This window comes from Mytilus galloprovincialis, chromosome 12, assembly GCF_965363235.1.
Source record: "Mytilus galloprovincialis chromosome 12, xbMytGall1.hap1.1, whole genome shotgun sequence".
NCBI classification, from domain to species: Eukaryota; Metazoa; Mollusca; class Bivalvia; order Mytilida; family Mytilidae; genus Mytilus; species Mytilus galloprovincialis.
Window position 1 is genome coordinate 58,805,778 of NC_134849.1, and position 21,664 is coordinate 58,827,441.

The 21,664-nt window shown below is 31.4% G+C and overlaps 1 protein-coding gene across 1 annotated transcript; it reads left to right on the top strand.

The window, feature by feature from the left end:
- The first annotated feature begins 1,664 nt into the window (after window positions 1-1,664).
- LOC143055617 (aldehyde dehydrogenase 1A1-like) lies at window positions 1,665-13,908 on the top strand. The gene is made up of 14 exons (XM_076228779.1): window positions 1,665-1,809; window positions 2,319-2,423; window positions 3,719-3,859; window positions 4,991-5,120; window positions 5,655-5,716; window positions 6,437-6,565; window positions 7,494-7,607; window positions 7,838-7,940; window positions 9,561-9,745; window positions 11,054-11,218; window positions 11,918-12,075; window positions 12,401-12,475; window positions 13,072-13,111; window positions 13,484-13,908. The coding sequence occupies exons 1-14, from the start codon at window positions 1,762-1,764 to the stop codon at window positions 13,856-13,858; spliced, it is 1,830 nt and encodes a 609-aa protein (XP_076084894.1). The 5' UTR covers window positions 1,665-1,761; the 3' UTR covers window positions 13,859-13,908.
- The last annotated feature ends 7,756 nt before the right edge of the window (window positions 13,909-21,664 follow it).

Genomic DNA, 21,664 nt, shown 5'->3' on the forward strand with positions numbered 1-21,664 from the left:
ATGCCTGTAACATATATATATAAGAGTTATGTTTTTTTAAACTTATTGGTAAAACAGAAAAAAAAAAAGTAAAACAAAATGAAATTGAAACCAAAAACTTAATTGATTTAAAAAAAAAAACCTTTAAAAACTTTTAAAAACCCACTAAACAGTCAAGAACAAAATAGGCTAACGCCGCTACAAGGCAGCACTCGCACCCGCAAAGTGGAAAGGGATTAATATAAGTTACAATAACTTGTTTCCCAATCCACTATAAATAAATAAATATGTTTAAACTAAAGAATAAAATAGATAAAGATCATGTAAAGAATAAACAACAACAACTTAATAAAGATAATTAAAAAAAAAAACGAAATCGAAATCAAAGAAAGAAAGAAAAAAAAACCCAGCATAAACTACAATATCGATGTGAAAGTGTTTTTTTAAACAAACCTAATTCGATCTTTAAAATCTGTTCTGTGGACTCGAAATTAACCAATGCCAATATATACTGATTAACAGAAAGTTTAGCAACCTATACTGGTGTTCATTTATTTATAGTAGTAATTGCTAATTTTTTTGCGATAAAATACACTTCATAAAAATAAAGTCGATTATTGTAACAGAGAAGAAATTTAAAAAAGGAAACATTTTCTTCTTTAATAATTGATCAAAATTTATTTCTGCAACTTTCAAAATACTTATTTCATGTTTTTTAATTGAAAAAACATGTTGCTTTACTTCGTTTCTACAGTATATATTTAGATTACATCCTTCGTATCATCTACACAAATTTTATAGTCCTATTCTAAAGGTTAGAATTATTATGATTATTGTTTACACAAACAAAAATACCAGATCAAATATTAGTTTAAACAATAAGTAGAGCAAGTCAAACGATTCATGTATTGTATAGACAGGTCGATTACTATCCTTTAAGTTGCCACGCCTACTTTTAAAAAAAAATGAAGATTCTCACAAAATGACTTTTGTTCATTGACAAACATACTCTTCAGCATTGTTATGGAATATTTAATTTCACAACAGTTTACTGGGTTCCGTGAGGGTAATCTGTTAGACATTTTCTACGTTGGTGCACCTTAAAAATTTTAAAATAAAATTTAATGTAATGTGTTTACATGCACTACATCAATGTAATTAGAGATCTTAATTTACATACATGTACATGTATCTATATTCTACAAAAATATTTCCAATTTGCGCGCAGAAAAAAATCTACATATAAAAATGGAAACGTTACGAAAATTTAACACATTTTTAGAATGAACATGAGGTATGCGTGAATAAAAAAGTTATAGACATACATGTAAAATTAAAAAATCTGATAGGGTTCGTGTACATGCATGAATCAAAACTAGTGAAAAAAGGAAATCTAGTGACAACTTTTACGTCATTTTGTCTCTGGTAGAGAGCTGGCATATGGACAATCATACCACATCTTATTACTTTTATATACAAAAATATGCTAGAATAAATAAACGGAATCATTTGTTGCATGTATTTTACTTTAATTGTTTTCCTTTTAAGATCACTCCCCGTATTATCGTGTGAGCCTCAAGAAAGATGATTTTTATCATATTTGCATAACCTAATATTTTCCCTGTTCACCACCTTATTGACAAAGCTTTGTTCCTATAAAGAATCCATAAAATATCTTTTTCTTTTACTTTTTGACATACTTATAACAGGAATTCGGTTAAACTGTGCAGATTTTTTTTAATTTTCCGTTTTTAAAAAAAATTGAGAACAAAAGTATTATTCATGGGACTGCCTTCTCCTATCGTGAATCCAGAAATCTTGTACAAAAAGGTAAGAATTTGTTTTCTTGTTAACGAATCTAATATACATTAAAAAGGTATATTAAGAAATTTGTCAAACTAGCCAATAGCATCCCCACGGCCGCCCCTACCCGAAAAAATGTAAATAGCATAATAGATAAAAAAAGAAATGTTAACATAAAAAAAAACGTAGCATCGCAATACAATTTATCTGAATAAAAACAAATGGTGTGCATTTAATAAAAACATTTGTGGTAGTATGTTTATAAATCATCGTATGTTCTGTACATGGAGTTAACGCATATATGCCGGTCAAGTAAGAAGCAATTAATAAACTAATTGAATTCTAATCCGCTAATATTAATCAACGATCGATGCATTAAACTGTGGTGGGTCGCTAGATGTATATTGCATTATTCCGAATGCATGCCAAGTGCTATGTATAATAAATAAAATGTTTAATTTTGAGCATAATTCATTCATCCACATATTCGCACATTTGGTGTACTTTTAATATTTTGTGACGTACATTTTTTCTAGATTTTCATAAACAATGAATGGGTTGATTCTGTGAGTGGAAAAACATTTCCGGTGACTAACCCCTCAACAGGAGAAGTCATTGTCAATGTTCAAGAAGGGGACAAGGTAATATTGTAATCTTAAAAATACAGGATTTAAAAGCTCAACAAATTCAAATTCTAGAGATCTGATTTAAAATTAACCGCAAATGCAGTCTTTACCGGCGACGCGTATAGTAGTGTTATTCCTGATCGTATCCCCTATACTCTCTATACACTATTGATTTGGTAATAATTACATTAGATGTATGTTTCATTATAATATTTTATTCTGATTGGCTAACTGCACATCACGTGTTATTCCGTAAGCAGTTCCATTGCTCAATACAACTTTTCACTCATGATAACACGTGCTCCAACAATAAATTGCACAGGTGAATTAAATAATAAAATATATAAAATTCGTGTTTTCGTGATCATAGCTAAAAAATGTAATTATAAGTATTGAATGCTTCTTTTTTTAACTTTATAGGGTTGTAAAAGCGTTGACCGTGCGTACATTTTTAGAAATGTACAAAATGTACTTCGGTCAACGCTTTTACACCCCAATAAATTTACAAAAAGAAGCATTCAATTCTTAAATAAAAAGGATATCATGACTAAGTTATTCTATTTTTAGAGGAAAAGTGTCGATAGGACAGCAAAACAACGACACGTACATCGATTATTTAAAAAGCACTACATATGGTCTAAAATAATAGATATGTGTTTTCGTAAGGTCTAAATTGTCAGGATTCAATTAAAACAAATTTGTCATCAACACAAAATTCTTTAAAAAAAAAGTCAACATAGATATGGTATAGGACAAACACTGACGATTTTCCAGCAACTTGTTCTTTTGCCCGGTTTCGTTTTTTTTACCACTCAGCGTTGGTTCATAGAATGGAATATAAGATAAGGAAAACATGTAAACCTTTAAAAGACGACATTACAGATTTATGATAACCAACTTTTGTAGGTTTGATATTTGTACTTTATACATTGTTCATGTGCTATCTCAGTATATATATAAAAAAAGAAGATGTGGTATGATTGACAATGAGACAACTGTCCACAAGAGACCAAAATGACAGACATTAACAACTATAGGTCACCGTACGGCCGTCAACAATGAACAAAGCCCATACCGCATAGTCAGCTATAAAAGGCCCCGATAAGACAATGTAAAACAATTCAAACGAGAAAACTAACGGCCTTATTTATATATAATATGAACGAAAAACAAATATGTAACACATAAACAAACGGCAACCACTGATGTACAGGCTCCTGACTTGGGACAGGCACATACATAAATAATGTGGCAGGGTTAAACATGTTAGCGGGATCCCAATATATAGTCGATATTAAAAATATTTGAAGGCTGATGTAGATCTGGCGGTGATCGCAGCAAAAGAAGCGTTCAAACACGACTCAGAATGGCGGACTATGGATGCAAGTGTCCGTGGTGAACTACTTTATAAACTGGCATATCTGATTGAGAGAGATGCAGTATACATTGCAGTAAGTTCAATGTCAAATATATTTACTAGAGTTACTCCCCTTGGAACACACACTATTTTGATACTTGTTTTAGTATTATTGTTACTTTTGTTTATGTCACAAGTATAACGTTACTTATATGACAAAAAATAAATAAAGATAAAGATTATTAATTGTAGCGATCGTGAGATTGTTTAAAATTAATGTTATTCTTTGTTTATAGATGCTTATATTGACTTATGTTCATAATTGAGCTTTCTTGAATAAAGTATTTCGAATTTCGTAGCTGCTCTCAATAACAGAAGACTTTTAAACAATTTTAGTTGGGTTTATCTTATTACTGTGAAGCTCTGCAAATAATTATTTGTATGCTTTTCCCATCTTTTCGATTCCTGATTTGTCTCTATGTTTCGAATTATTTCTCATTCCAGTGAATAACCGCATAGTTCATATTGATTTATACATAAGTCATGCATACAAAAGAGATTACAACCAGTTTTTGAAATGACTTAGGGTTTAAATCAATCAATGTATTTGCTTAACGTCCAGTAACACATATTAGATAAGAAATAGAATACTGCATACAATAAGATAAGTACGTTTAGCAAGGTATAGCGATCGACCAGTATGAAATGAAGGAAATGTGAACTAAGTGCACGTTGGATAGGCATGAAAAAAAAATATCCTTGAAATAGGCAGACCCCTCAAAGATTTGTTGCAAGTGGTATTTAACGTGAAAAGCTCTCGGTACTCCACTATATTGACATCGGCTTTACATGAAATAAAAATTATCGGAAAAGCGAGCGAAATTATACATTCTGCACAGCAAAACAAATATCCAATTTGGGCAAGTTTTTTTTTATACTGATGGTTGGAAGAAGACCGAAATAACGTTGACATGAGCTGGGGTCGTGATATGATATTTTAAATCACATTTTCTGAACATACATGTAATTCATTATTCCCAAAATTAATGCAATAAAAATTAAAAAAAAAACGTATATGAAACATTACTTCTTTCAAATATAGGGCAATACTCTTTTCTTAATGATAAAATCAACAGAGAGAATACAAAAGGGTAAAAACAGGACAGCAAATTAAAAACAATAAAACAAAATTTGTACAATATCAAAGACAAATGATCATTTTCAGAGTTTGGAAACTTTGGACAATGGGAAACCATTTAAGGATTCTTATGGTATAGATGTCCCGTACACCGTGAAATGTCTGCGGTATTTTGCTGGATGGTCCGACAAAATACAAGGGAAGACAATACCGATGGGTAAGACAACTCGATATTCCTTTGTATATTTGTTTTTTTCTGTGTCTTTTGGTTGACATTAAAGTAGATGATATTCCATGCAATCTTAAAATGGCGGTTCCTCAAATGATATCATTGTAAGGACAGGCAACAGAAGAAAATTACGAATAAGCAGTTATGCGATCAAATTCATTGAAAACGTTGTTGTCTCGGGTCAACTATCAGAACATGGATTCCCTAGACCAAGCATAATAATGCTTAAAACGTTTGATTCTGATTTCGGCGTTATCACGTGTTTCAGGAATACACTTATTACATGTAATCAACATTTCTTAAAGTTTTGGCAGCAATATGTTTGAAACGTTTTGGGAAAACCAAAGCCGATTTCGAATTAGGTACTAGACTTTAAAAATCAAAAAATAATCCAAATGCATTTATTATTTTTTAATTGGTATAACTTCGTTAAAATAAGAAATTAGTGGTTGCTGGTGTGTGTTTCTGTACTTTTTGGATGATAAATGTACATGTAACACAAACATTTTCTATTTCTATCAGATGGAGAATTTTTCTGTTATACACGACACGAACCTGTTGGAATATGTGGACAGATTATTCCTGTAAGTTTTAAAAACGAAAACATAATTTCAGAAAGACTGTACATGTCATTGAGTAAATTTATAAAAAAAGGGGGTATTTGGTTTAATTGATAATGAGACAACTATTCAACATACATTGTAGTCCAATAGAGTCAAAGTTACTAGGATTTGAAAAAATATATAGATGGATTGCAAACATTGCATTTTTGAGTGTAAATTCACATTGAGATAAGACGTGTCACGGTACTTGTCTATCCCAAATTCATGTATTTGGTTTTGATGTTATATTTGTTATTCTCGTGGGATTTTGTCTGATGCTTGGTCCGTTTCTGTGTGTGTTACATTGTAGTTTTGTGTCGTTGTTCTCCTCTTATATTTAATGCGTTTCCCTCCGTTTTAGTTTGTTACCCCGATTTTGTTTTTTGTCCATGGATTTATGAGTTTGAACAGCGGTATACTACTGTTGCCTTTATTGAATAGTTCTGAAAGTCACAAAGGAATTGTTTTTTCGTGTCCCCAAATCAAATGAAATTGAGTCTCTGCTTTATCAATCGCGATCAAGATATTCTTATTTTATATTTGTATATATTGTTTCCAATAAAAAGTCCTCATCGTTTTGATACTCTAGTGCTACGCAGTTATTGTTATTAAGACTATCGTCCAATTTACACATAACTATTTCAAACTTTTTATTATTCAATATGATATACTAGTATAATGATTCTTGTGTGTATGTTTCAGTGGAATTTTCCATTACTGATGATGGCGTGGAAAATTGGACCTGCCCTCTGCTGTGGAAATGTAATAGTGTTAAAACCAGCAGAACAAACTCCTCTTACAGCACTATATACTGCACAACTGGCAAAAGAGGTAGATGAAATTCTATTCTAATGTATGATAAAGTGAAAAAGTCATAAGTACATGTAGTTCAAGAAAACCATTTTTCCATTGACATAGTTTATGATGGGGAAGTAGATAACGTGTAGATTTCAAAATGGATACATGTACAACACATGTAGTTAATATATTATGTACTCAGTATTGTTACGTTTTTGTTAAAATGCATACTCAGTTGTATGTATTATTACCATGTGTGACTATGATCAAAGACTCATACTTGCTTCACAATGTTCGAAATTTTTTCAAATCTTTTACACAAATCGGACATTCATAAATGTTATTTGATTACCAAAAAAAACAGTCTGCTTTACACAGCTACTTTTGCATAGGTACTATTTCTGTACCAAAAATCTGTAGTACTGGAAAGTGGAAATCTACTTTTAATATTCAGTACTATTTTGTTACTTTAAAATTATTGTAATATTTAGGTACCTGTATTTTACAGTACTTGATTTGTACTTAAAATTTAAGTATTACAAATTATTGGTTGCACGGTAAAATTTTCAGCATTTTGAAAGTTTGTCTTTTTCAAATCTCATAAAGTTATGATGTACAAAGATGGGATACCGTGATCATTGTTGGTATTATTTTTGCACCAATATTTTAAGTACAAATCAAGTACTGGAAAATACAAGTACCTAAATATTACAATAATTCTAAAGTAAAGAAATAGTACTAAATATTAAAAGTAAATTTCCAGTACTACAGATTTTAAGTACAGAAATAGTACCTATGCAAAAGTAGCTGTGTACGGTGAAATATCATATTGATTTGGTTTTACTGTAAAATTCTGTTAAAGCGTATATATTCTTTATGCACATTTCTATTGTTAATATGTTAGTGTAGGTATCATATTCACGAAAAAGTGATAACAAGTTATTAAACCTATTTTTTAAAGGCTGGTTTTCCGCCAGGAGTACTAAATGTTGTGCCTGGTTATGGTCCAACTGCTGGAGGGGCCATTTCTAATCACCCAGACGTCGACAAAGTAGCGTTCACAGGATCAACAGAGGTAAGATATGTATCTTTAATGCAATTAAAACGGTTAAAATTAAAAAAAAATAAAATGAAAATATCAGTATGATAACGTTAAAAATTGAATAAGGATGCGAAGTCATATGTTATAGAATTAACTTAAAAATATCACTCTGTTAATTTTTTTAAATTTAGTTTGATATATGAATGCTACATCTACAAAAAAAAACTATTATGTATTTCTCATGATCATTGATTGCATTTTAGGTTGGTCAAATTGTAATGGAAGCAGCAGCTAAAACAAATCTCAAGCGCGTGACACTGGAACTTGGCGGGAAAAGTCCAAATGTCGTGTTTGCTGACGCTGATTGTAAGTTCAACGTTAATTAGGTAACTGATTGTGCGATGGTTCGTATAATCAATACCAGTATGGATCTTATTTCTATACTATTAAACGAGAAGACCTCATTTTGTGTGTCGCTTCTCCTCCTCTCACAATAAATTAATCACCATGCTTTTGTGTCCTATAGATACCATGCATAGTCGCATTTGTCATCCATTCGTATGCCTATTCAGTTTGGGTTATTTTGGGAGAAAAACGAAAATAAAGGCATCATGATATTGTTTCCGTCATCAGACCAACTTTTAAGTCAGACGTGACTATATATACCGGTTTTAACATTGAGAACCAATCGTGTGATAGATAACAAAAATGAAAAATAAATAAGCCAATCAGAGCGTTGTCCATATCGTGGTTCTTAGATCGTAATAACCACTACTACACCTCGGTTTTAACTTGCACATTATTTTCATAAGTACTCCGACGGGAACAGTACAATTATTTTCACGTTTATTTGCATGTATACTATTATTAATATACTACTATAATATATATAGACTCTCTATATAATCCAGTGGCGGATCCATGGGGAGGGTTCCGGGGGTGAACCCCTCTTTTGTTTGGACGATCAATGCATTTGAATGGGGACATATAGTTGGAACCTCCCCCTCCCTCCTAATATAAAATGGCTGGATCGCCATAGAGAGGAAACAAAGAATAACTAGAAATATTTACACTTTAATATTTATAATATAGATACGTATGTTCATAGTATACAGAAACGCAAAAATATGGAATATATCCTTTATCAAATTACAAAAATTCGTCCTTAAATAGTTAACATACTTTCAATCAAACTTAAACAGGACTACCGGTTTTAAACTTGCACATAAATTTCCTACGAGTACTCGGGTACAGCACAATCGCATTGATAGAGACACTCTATATAATACAGCAGAGATCGCCGAGGAGAAGAAACTTGAAATTGATAGTTTTAAATAGAAAATACACTTTATTTGTAATATACGTATGTTCATAACTTCAATACAGAAGTGCGAAAATAATAGAATTTTACAAAAAAAAAATAACGGACTTTGGAAACAAGGGAGAGGGCTTAAACTGTTTCCAAGTACCTATGAATTTTGATACCTTTTCTGAAATTCTTAAGAAATAAAATCTTTTACTGAAATTCTCCAGACATAAAATCTTTTACAAAAATTCTCTCTTCAACAGTTTACATACTTTCAACCAAGCTCTAAATGCCCTCAATTTCGCGGGTGTGTTCTTGTGAACACTAATAATTGCTGCTTCTAATTTTAAACTTACAAAATGAACATAAAAAACCATTTCAAATAAGAGTTTAATATGTAAAGATGAGAATAGAAAGGATGAGAAGATACAATGGGAAAATAAAAAAAAACGAATGTAAGATAACACCCCGACCAAATAAAACGGTCAAAATGACAAACAACAGTATAAAAAAACACTCAAGAATTATCAAAACACGAACCAATCAAAACCTAGCACAAACTCCTGTGAATAGCTTGACTTGTAAGAATTTCTGTCTTCTCCCCATCTATTTATCCGCCCTCGATTTCGACTAAAGAAAGCCACGTATTTAATTCCTTTGTTTTCTTCAAAATTACACAGTGGATTTTGCAGTGGAGATGTCTCATTTTGGCTTATTCTTCAACATGGGACAATGTTGTTGTGCAGGCTCTCGCTTATATGTTCAAGAGGAAATATATGATGAATTTAAGAGGAAACTCGTGGAGAAAGCAATCAAAAGACCTGTTGGAGATCCATTTGATGACGGAAATGACTCAGGACCTCAGGTTTGTATGACATACATAGACTTGTGTACATTTATTGTTTATACGTTACAATTAGTTATCAAAGGTACCAGGATTATAATTTTGTACGCCAGACGCGCGTTTCGTCTACATAAGACTCATCACTGACGCTCATATTAAAATATTTATAAAGCCAAACAAGAACAAAGTTGAAGAGCATTGAGGATCCAAAATTCCAAAACGATAGGTACTTGCATATAGTATATATAATGTATGTATATCATACATGTCATAGGTACTTGAGGACTAGATCCTGTTATGAGCCCCCACCCCCTAACTCTAAAAATGCATGTTTACTATCAACGTGAAATTCGACTGTTTAGCGAAGTGAAATGTTGCTAACTTCGATCAACTTCGTTTCATTGTTTCAAGGAATTGAAGCACAGGTCTGGAAAATATTTTAAAATGTAATAAAATTGCACTTGCCAAACTTGGGTCTAAAGATTATCCGTATTTAATATGCATATCCCGATAATGAGGGCCCTCATGGGGTTTTTGATTATGTGATTACTTGGCCGTTTTTTTAATAATTATTTGATTATTAAGCCAAATATTTCATGATTATTTGATTACCTAGGACTGTATTTTTAGTTTATGATTATTTGATTACTAAAGATAAGTAAATATTTAATGATTATGTGATTATATTGGCAAAAAAATGGTGATTATGTGATTACTAGGACCCACCCGTGAGGGGCCTCGATAATGTAATATAAAACCGTTTTGACACTTTTATTTCATTTTTTCCGCAAATGATGTTGCTTTTATAATATTTCTTCGATCAACGGAAGAAACAATCTGAGGACATCTATGCGGTCTTCAGCTCAAGAGGGATAACCCCGCCTGTAACCGCGGGAAATTTGATAGATTTCAGGGTAATGTGCAAGGGATGAAAATATAAGAGCATTCGAATGTATACATTGTCGAAAATCTTTTACTTTATCTATCACATAACTCATCTAATTGTCCGCGGTTACATGCAATCTTTCTAAGCTACATCAAAATATGAAAACCTTCTTACTGTATGTTATACCTAGAATTGTTGACAACGATTGTAATCTCAGATAAAATTGAAAAATGATATCAAACTTTCTTTTTTAATGTGATCAAGATTTCAAGCACGAACAAAATAAGCAAGAAATATAAGATAATTGTGTTAAAGCTGACATATACATTTTTATGGACTTAAAACTCCTACAAAAACTGAAGGTAATGTCATACTTTATGTTAAGCTGACCAATACTTCAAGGACATATTAAGGTGGCAAGTGATATCATGTGATATGTTTAGGTTGACCAAGATCAGTTTAACAAGATCATTGACCTAATCGAAAGTGGGAAGCAGGAAGGAGCAGTTCTTGAATGTGGTGGGAAAAGACAAGGCAACAACGGATATTTCATTGAACCAACTGTTTTCTCCAATGTGGACGAAGACATGAGAATTGGAAAAGAAGAGGTAAAATATTTAAATATTTAAGAAATGACTAAGAACCAGGCAGTGGTGAAAACATGACCAAAAAAACCCACCCTATTTGATATTGATTTCAATTCATAATATGTAGTTATGCACAAAAATAACATTCATTTCCATTTTCTGTTCTGGTAATGGAAGATACAATTTGGTTGAAATGCACTAGAAATTAACGAATAAGGGGAGATAACTGTAATTTGCTATCATTCTAACCAATTTTCTAACCAAGTTATTTGATATTACCAGACACACACAAACGAAAGACTAATACTTTTTAACTCAGGATGATGGTTAGTATTAAATAGAATGATTAGCTCGGTGGGTTTTTTTTATCATGTTTTAATTTTTACCTAATTTGCCTGATTCTTACAAAGACTGGCACTTAAGTAATAACAGCAACAGTAGTCATCGTAGTAAAGCGCTGTTCAAAAGTCGTAAATTGATTGAGAGAAAACAAATCATGGATACCAACTAAAACGGAGGGAAACAACGGAACAACAGAAACACTGATGTGCAACAAAAACAAACGCACATGCAACATACATAGAAACACACTTGCCAAATTTTTCAAAAGAATGAAAACATTTGATGACTATTGTATTCTAAATGAAAATCACAATACCACATACTTACTATTGTATTTCCCTATTTAAATGATATTCATGCATAAATATTTTTATGCAGATTTTCGGACCAGTACAAACACTCATTAAGTTTAAGACTATGGATGAGGTGATCAAAAGAGCTAACAATACTACATACGGTTTGGCTGCTGCCATCTTTACAAGGGATATCAACAAGGTGATGACGTATACTAGCCGTGTCAGAGCAGGAACAATATGGTTTGTACTTTAAATTTTACTTTGATTTACATTTTTGTTGTGTATTCAATTGATGATACATTATCCAAACAAAATAGAATACCATCCAATAAAATATTGTTAAATTCGAAAGGCACTTAATGCCAAATAGGACAGCTTAGAGTACATTGATTTTGGCTGCTCAATTATAAAAAACCTAACAAAAACGATACAATAACACCATTTAAAATTCTCTGTTTCGTGTGCGGTGTTTCCAAAAATAAGCTTCTAGTATGTATACCCATGCATTATATAATAGTAAACAGTAAACAATTAAGTTCTATTCATTTGCATATTATTTTGACAGGGTGAATTGCTACAACGTTTTAAGGACGACATGTCCTTTTGGTGGATTCAAGAAATCTGGAATTGGAAGGGAGTTGTAAGTAGCGTTGCCTCAGTGTGTAATTAAATAAATCGGGACTTTTGATTGGTGGAATTTTAGTTGAGTTGACTGCACACATATTGTTTCCAATATCATATAAACTAGTCAATCTGCGCCTAAAAGCATGTCCAAGAACAAATTGTTACAGAACAATTGAATAGTTTTAGGTGTTCTTATTCGCCATAAATTTAGAACGGGTTACATGATTTTTTAGGTAGAAAATGTGGATTTTCCAGAAAAATCCTGAAAAGCAGGAAATAACTTCTTACCCAATCTTCTACCAAAACGAGCGAAATTGGTTACATTAAAACGATATAAACGTTGTTGTTTTTGATACAATCAAAATTGCTACAATGAGAACATGTAGTGAATATATTGATTTGGTATATATATATAAAAAAAAGGGGGGACACTAGCAAACACAATTGAACGCAAAATGAATGAATGTGATTTACAATAATAATTTAATGATAATTTACAAATACTGCAGCAGGATATTTATCAATGTTGCAGTGGATATTAAATTCATGCAAAGCTACATTTTGTTAAGTTGGATAACTTTGTTGATTAGTGAATTTTTGAACTACTTTTAGGGGAGAATATGGCCTTCACCAATACTCAGAGGTTAAAACAGTAAGTATCCTAGTCAGTTATAAAAAGTACTTATTTTCACATTTCATAAAATTGAAACATAAATTTACAAATTATGAGTTATATGAGTATTTAACACAAAATTCTGCACGCAAGTTTGTTTTCGCCGTATTTGATTATGTGGTCTGAAGGTGTAACCTACCTCTATTATAAACAAACTGATAGTAAGATGTTATAATACGAATGAAAATAATATTACATTTTAGGTGATTTTTAACGCAGCGAACGCAGCTATTGATGAACCTGCTTTGAAGCCCGAAAATTCGAAAAAAATATATAAATCCATTCCTTCTCCATTACAAAACATTGTATTTGACCTAACACAAAGTCTTTGCAAAATGAAATTTATTTTAGGTCATTATCAACACACCGAACGCACCTGTTGAGAAGCCAGCAATAGAAGATGAAACAATCGAAAGCGTAACGGATACATCGAAGAAAATATATAAATCTGTTATCGATTGTGTACCTGCCAAACCTGAAAACACCGAAACTCCAGATCAAGGAATTATTGATAATCCAAAGAACCTGTATGTATCAACATCCGGAGTGGTGATCAGTATGCCAAGCCAGAATATCGATAATGTTGGCGATAATCAACAGATCAATGAAGATACAGGCAACAGTGGTAAAAGTGAAGCTACATGTAGCGATGAAACTTCATGTAGCAAAGATGGCCCCGGTAATGAACAAGGCATCCAAGATGTGGACGTTACTACTAAAATGTAAAACTGTGTATATTCCTTTGATTAAATTCAAACATATGTTTTACTTTTCACTATGTAAACCTTTCTATTAAAAAAAATAAAGTTAGAATCACAAAACTTTTCTATACTTTTAATTTCTGTATGCAGATTGATGATTGTTGTGTTTATAACCAATGTTCGGTAATCGACCGAAAGTATAAAAAGAGAGGGACGAAAGATACCAAAGGGACAGTCAAACTCATAAATCTAAAACAAACTGACAACGCCATGGCTAAAAATGAAAAAGACAAACAGAAAAACAATAGTAAACATGACACAACATAGAAAACTAAAGAATAAACAACACGAACCCCACCAAAAACTAGGGGTGATCTCAGGTGCTCCGGAAGGGTAAGCAGATCCTGCTCCACATGTGGCACCCGTCGTGTTGCTTATGTGATTACAAAATTTTAATCCGGTAAATAGTCTAATTCGGTAGGTCACATTCATGAAAGGGAAGGGAATTGTAGTTACGAGGTAAGGAACAATACGAGCATTTTTATAATAAAAAGTAAAATCACAAAAATACCGAACTCCGAGGAAAATTCTAGACGGATAGTCCCTAATTAAAATATCCTCATCCTAAAAGCTCAAACACATCACACGAATGAATAACAACTGTGATATTCCTGTCTTGGTACAGGCACTTTCTTATGTACAATTGGATGATAATCGAAAAATTCTTTTAGCAAATTTTGAAAGAAATTTTAAAATGAGATTCGATTGCTTCCATATAAACGACTAACAATTAACAGTAATTGATATTTTGTGATTACATGTATTTAATTTCTCATAGCTTCCATCAAACAAATGATAAAAGTAGTTTCATTTCCTGTCATCGTCTTCAATTTGATTATCCCTCTTTGTATGTGTTCGAAATGAAATATCAAATACTAGTTGGAAAAACTTCAACTCAACTCAGACTTATAGGTTGGTGTGCCATTTGAAAGACAATACAGAAAAATAAAGGCAACATTAGTATATCGCTGTTCAATAGTCATCATATATAGATTAAAAGATCACAAATTTCGGGTTATAAACTAAAACCGAAGGAGACATATCAAATATAAGAGGAAAACAAAAGCCAAAAAAAATATACGACCCCAAACATACAGAAAATTATTAGTCGTCCGGATTATTTCGGTTGGTGGTATCTGCTGAATCATCAAGTTTTGCTGCATTGAACATATTTTCCGGTACGAACAAGTATTAAACGTTACTTTTAATTGAAAGACAGTATATTGTAGCTACCAAAGTATTACCAAAATTAACGAACTCCAAGGTAAATTCCAAAACGAGGAAGTCATTAAAACATGACGAAATTAAATGTTGGACTAAAGCAACCAACGGAACGATTTGATACAAACATTTTTCAGAAGAAAATTATGAGTTTATTTACAACCACTGGGTCGATGCCACTGCTGGTGGAGATGTATTTCCCCGACGGTATCACAAGCACAGTAGTCAACATTTTTGTGCTGACATGAATTATCATTGATATGGTTATATTTATAAATTTACTGTTTACAAATTTTTGAATTTTTTGAAATACTAAGGCTTTTCTACCTCAGGCATAGATTACCTTAGCTGTATTTGGCAAAACTTTAAGGAACTTTGGTCCTCAATGATCTTCGACTTCGTACTTTATTTGGCCTTTTTAACTTTTTGGATTCGAGCGTCACTGATGAGTCTTTTGAGGACGAAACGCGCGTCTGGCGTCTATACAAAATTTAGTCCTGGTATCTATGATGAGTTTATTTAAATAGTTTAACATGGTTTCATAGATAGCTAAATCACCCTCACTAGTATTGTAGTTTTTTCTCTTAAATATGTTATTTGACAAAATAGGGTAAGCAATCGAAACAGATAATATTGTTTACTGTTGCATTAATTGGGATTCAGCTGTTCACCGGATGAAGAAAAATTTAAAAAAAAATATACGAAAACATGAACAAACTAGTGTTGCAAAGTCGTTAAACTCGTCGTGTTAATTCCGACGCCCGTTATAACTGATTCGATTTGAAATTTATATTGGCTATTGATACTTTACCAAACGATATTGAGTACATATTTTATTAGAAAGTTTCCGATAAAGTATCCGTATGGATCAAAGATTTTTTTGCTGAGACAACATTCGCATGGACCATTAATTAAAGTTTTCAGAAATGGTCAATAGCTTGACTGTGTGGACTTTTAGAGGGGCAAATTTGGCTGGATCACCAAATTCCATAACCATTGAGCAATACACAATGCAAAGGGGCGATTCATGAGCGTTGGCTTGCCAACTTGAATTTACATCTAAAATGCAATATTAGCCGAATAAGCAGATGCCAAAACCAACAAATGTATTCTTATCGCAAAGATTGCAGAGCATGATCCCGATTTAGTCTTTGTGACAGCAGCAACTACGGGGGATAATAGTATCCGTTTGTCACGTGGTGAGAAATGTGAAGATTGATTTTGTCAGTTTTTGTAGACTTTAGAATTCTGTTTCCTTCAATAAATACTTTTTTGTTTTATGTCGTCTGTATGGACAATTTGTTATTAAGCTATCAATATATACCTTTCTTTTTTTTTTTTTATTTTTTATATAGATTAGACCGTTGGTTTTCCCGTTTGAATGATTTTACATTAGTAATTTTGGGGCCCTTTATTGCTTGTTCGGTGTGAGCCAAGGCTCCGTGTTGAAGGCCGTACATTGACCTATAATGGTTCACTTTTTTTAAATTGTTATTTGGATGGAGAGTTGTCTCATTGGCACTCACACCACATCTTCCTATATCTACTTAAATGGAATAATCCTTGTTATAAACCTTAACCACTAATGATTACTAGTATAGCCAAGAACTTGGCAATCAAAGAAGGATACGTTATGGGTGGTTGTTAATACGACCAAGCCAGTTGTAAACAATGCATTTGCGAATTGAAACCCCAGCTACTAAAATTGATCAGTGTCAATTTAGGAAAATAATACAACTGGTACCACTTTGAGTCTATCAGATTTATAAGCTGTGCTTGTCCCAAATGATGTACACGTTGTACTACCGGCTATGTATATGTTTAGTAATGTTATTGTGAATATAATTGATTTGCTATTGAGTATTGTCATTTTCTTTGAAATCACCGAGAAGATGCACGTAAAATTGCAGTACAATTGGGCAAAGTGCTGATACAAAGAGATATTAAATGTCACGAATATTTTCGACTTTCTATGGTTTCAGATGGAGAACATGCGGCTATTTTTAGAAGTAAAGAAATCATCTTTTGGATTGTTTTGCATTCTGTTTAAATGGTGCATATCATATGTTACCATAATTCATCGGTTTTGTCCACCGTCGAAGTACACATGGCGACCTATTAAAAGTGTTTACATTCTCATTCGTTGGTCACTGATTGATAGTGGTCTCATAGGAAATCATACATCACGCTATCCAAAAGTATTATAAATCTAAATAAGATCCAGCTAATCCATGATTCCTACAAACAGTCTACATGACAGAGACTCGTCAAACAATAAGGAAAAACATATTTGGTTTGACTCAGGCCAGACTTGGGGTCAATTACATTGGAATGTAATTAATTAAATTACACATTACATTGCAAAAATGATCAATTACACTAATTACACATTACACAGTTTTTGAAATGTAATTAATTAAATTACAATTACTTTACTAAAGTAATTAATTAAATTACACATTACATTTCATCATAATATTTTTAACAATATTATACATGTATATATAATGCATGTGTAAAATATTCATGTACGCATAGTTTAAGCGTTGCATTTGTTATTTTAATGTTTTGTCATTTAGTCTAAATCTCTCTGGTCTGAACACTTTGACAGCAATTCTAAATAGTCTTTCGACAGGATATATTGCTTGATCAGAACATGGAGGTTCCATGATAGGAGAAGGAATTTGTTCCTTTTAACTTGCCAAAACATCAAGGGGTATTTTGACATCTCAGAAATCAAGTCATTTAAATTAAACATAATTAAATAAGGACATTATAAATAAATTATAAATATTTTTTTTTTACTTTAAAAACATGAAAAATATTAAAAAGGGTGCTTGTCACAATATTGAAAATAATTTTGAGTACAAACAATGTATATAATGTCTAAATATTAGCAATAGAATGCTAATTAGATAAAATACATGTAATAGTGGCATTGGCCCAGGACATTTTAATCTGACTAATTGGTTTGTTTTTACAGCTGTTAATTTTTATTTCTATAATCCTTTTGTGTATACTAATTTGACAAAATGATTGTGTGCAGTGATTTTAAATTCTAAATGAACTGTCTAAGAAAGATTTTTCACAGTGACACATTTTTTTGTTTTCGTTTAACAAGGTGATCAATTACTTATCAACCTATTTGAAGATCTTTCTTGAAAACTGAACAACACTAATATATGATCCTCACATTTTTTTTAAATTATAAGACTATTAAAAATTCTTTAGGTGAAATAAATAATATAAAAACTTCAGAATAAATTACAGACTCCACATATTAAAAACGTATGTGATATCAATATTTGAAAAATAAAATATAATTTTACAATTTATATTTAGAATTAAACACAAATCCTTATCTTTAACACCATAAAAGTACATGTAATTCAATTGTAATTCAAAAGTAATTGAGCATTACATGCTTTTTCAATGTAATTGATTAAATTACCATTACATGTAATTGAAAAATGCTCAATTACACATTACATTCAATTACATGGAAAATTGTAATGCATTACACTTAATTACCATTACATTTTCAATTACCCCATCCCTGACTCAGGCTAGGATTAAAACTAAGACTATTCGCACCTGATAAGAAAACGATGTACCCCTGTTTTGGACATTTTTACCTATTATGTCTCTTTGGTTTGTTCACACATTGTTGCCAATATAATATAATTGTATGCGACTGTCATACAAGTGTGGGGATTACCTAGCTATAAAACCAGGTTCAATTTTAGAAATTTATCTGAGACGTCACTTTTGTGGCGTTGATCCAGTAGTATGACGGACAATTTGTGGTTCTGTTGTGATGTTTATATGTTCTGCCCTAGGTTTTGTTTACGTGTTTGTTGTTATTCTGTGGTTAGCATGTGGAAATGTACTATTGTATTGTTTATTTGTGTACTTCTGTCCAAAATGTTCTTACATTTATTTGTGCTGTATTCCTGCCATGAAATATAGTCATTTTAGTGGTATATTTATCACTGTCATAAAAGCGCGAGGTTTTTCTAGGCACAAAACAAGGTTCAACTCAACTTTTTTTTTTAAATGTCCTGTACCAAGTAAGGAAAAATGGCAGTTGTTTTTTATAGTTTGTTTCTATGTGTGTTGCATTGTCGTTTTTGTTTTGTTGCTCTTCAGTGTATCTGTTGTTTCGTTGTTTTCCTCTTAGAGCTGACGTGTTTTCTTCGGTTTTAGTTTGTAAACCGGATTTGTTTTTTTCTGAATCGATTGATGACTTTTGAACAGCGGTATACAACTGGTGTATTAATTTTATCAATCCACAATTTTCTACGTACGAAAATATCTGTACCAAGTTAAGAATATGACAGTTGTTATTTACTCGTTTGATATGTTTGGTCTTTTGATATGTTTGAGCATTTGATCAGAGGTCGCACTGCATGAACGCATGCGTTTACTAACATTTAATTTTTCAATAAATTTCTTTCTACTGAAGTTTAGAAATATACTTGAAATTTAAGGCAAATTATACTACAAGTTTGTCAGAAAATACTGAATTGATTCGATTTGAAAATTAATTCACATTAAAGTAAATTTACAATACAATATATTTCAAGTTTATCAGAATTTATAAAAAGTTTTTTAGTTGGAATTGAATAACGAATAACTCGAATTTAAAATATTTTCTACTTCTAATTTATGAGAATTTAATTTGTTATGTTTTTTTGCAATTTAAAGTCTAGTTAAATTACATTTGATCCCATCCTTAATGAGAGTTATGTTTATAGTATACATATAGTTAGGAGTGGTTTAAAGCAAATTTGCAAAATATAGCATTAATTTTATATTCAAGTTATTCTATTCTTTTTTCGTCTTTGCATTACGAGGAAAGTTACTATACATTACTTTTGTGCAGACATTTGAGACAACAGTAAAAATTTAATCTGTGGTTGGATATATCGCTAATAAATCATTTATTAAAAAAGACTATGTTTGGGTCAAATTTCAAGAAGTTGATACTAATTCTTTACTCCCCTTTCCATTATCAAATAACTTCTTTTACATTGCAAATTCCTATTTTCCTCGTACATAATTTAACAATTTTGGGGTTATTAAGAAATAAGGCTTTTGGTTTTCTCAATTTAATTGTTTCATAGTTTTTATGTCGGGGCTTATTCTAGCCGACTATACGGTATAGGGGTTTTCTCATGGTTGAAGGACGTTCTGTACGGTTGCCTATAACTTAAATCCACTTCATCTGAATTTTGATGGATATATGTATATATATATATATATAGTTTAATCTAAGTTGTCTCATTGGCAAATATGCCACATCTCCTTATTTTCATAAACATCAAATATGGTGTATTATGCTATTAAACTGTTTAATCATTCGTATATTATTCGGCATTATTTATATTCCTTTTCATTATCAGTACTGTCAGGGTTTTAATTTTTGCAATAAATTAGCATATGTTGTAACTGTTTAGCATACATCTAGTTTTGCTTAGTATGATCCAAAATTGTATCCCTATGTTCGTAGAGTTTACCTCCCTTTGATTGCAAAAGATGCATCCAGGGGAACTAACTGCGTTGCATTTACAACAACGTTTTATTTGGTTATTCTTAAATATTAGATACATGCTAATTGGTTAATTTACCGTTTCTATCTTTCTATTTACTACCACAACAACGCCAGCACATAAACGAATTTGTAATATACAATCAAGGTTAAAAAAAAAATAGAAAAGGTAAAATACTGTAAAATGTTAAGGACATGGCTATTTCCTAAACAGATCATATATCTAGTATTTGTTTATGTAAAGAAAGCAATTGAAAGAGTCTGGCCAATCTTTGAATTAAGAAGCCGAAGAAAAATAAAAATATGAAGCAACTGTAAGATATAATAGTGTCCTGTGAAAATGTGTCCACCTGAACAGTTTTTCATTGAATTTTGGTATTTAATAATGTCCATTGCCATGAAATATTGTTGCTTAAGTGGACATATTTTTACTGCAAAAACCATGAAATAGTGTTAACCACAGGACAACTTTCATAGAATCTGCAATTAAATTGTGTCCACCAAGGGAAGTAATACAAAGGTCATTAAAAAGTTTTAATATACTTGAATTTTAATAAAATCTGAACAATTGAAAATTCGGAAACTCGCATGACTGATTAATATACAAATGTTAACAACCATATTATGGTTGGAAATGAATATAGAGATATTAATTCCTTGGAAATACCCAGGTAATGCTAATGACAATGAAAGGAGGAAGTTTGTAAAGTGTAAAAATCAAATTTGAGGAACTTTACTATACTTATTATGAGAAGAAGACAAAATAAAATATAGAATTTTGATATAAATAATGTCCATTGTAATAAAATGTTGTCCTGTAAGTGGACAGCAGTTAACAATAATAGTTATAATTACAGGTATGAAATATGGTCCAACTACAGGACAATAGTTAGTGTTTAAATATGTCTATGTCCTTGGAAAATAATACTGAAAAGTATTTTGAACTTAAATCATTATACATGTGCATGTACTTATCAAAAAAATATAAATAAGAAGATA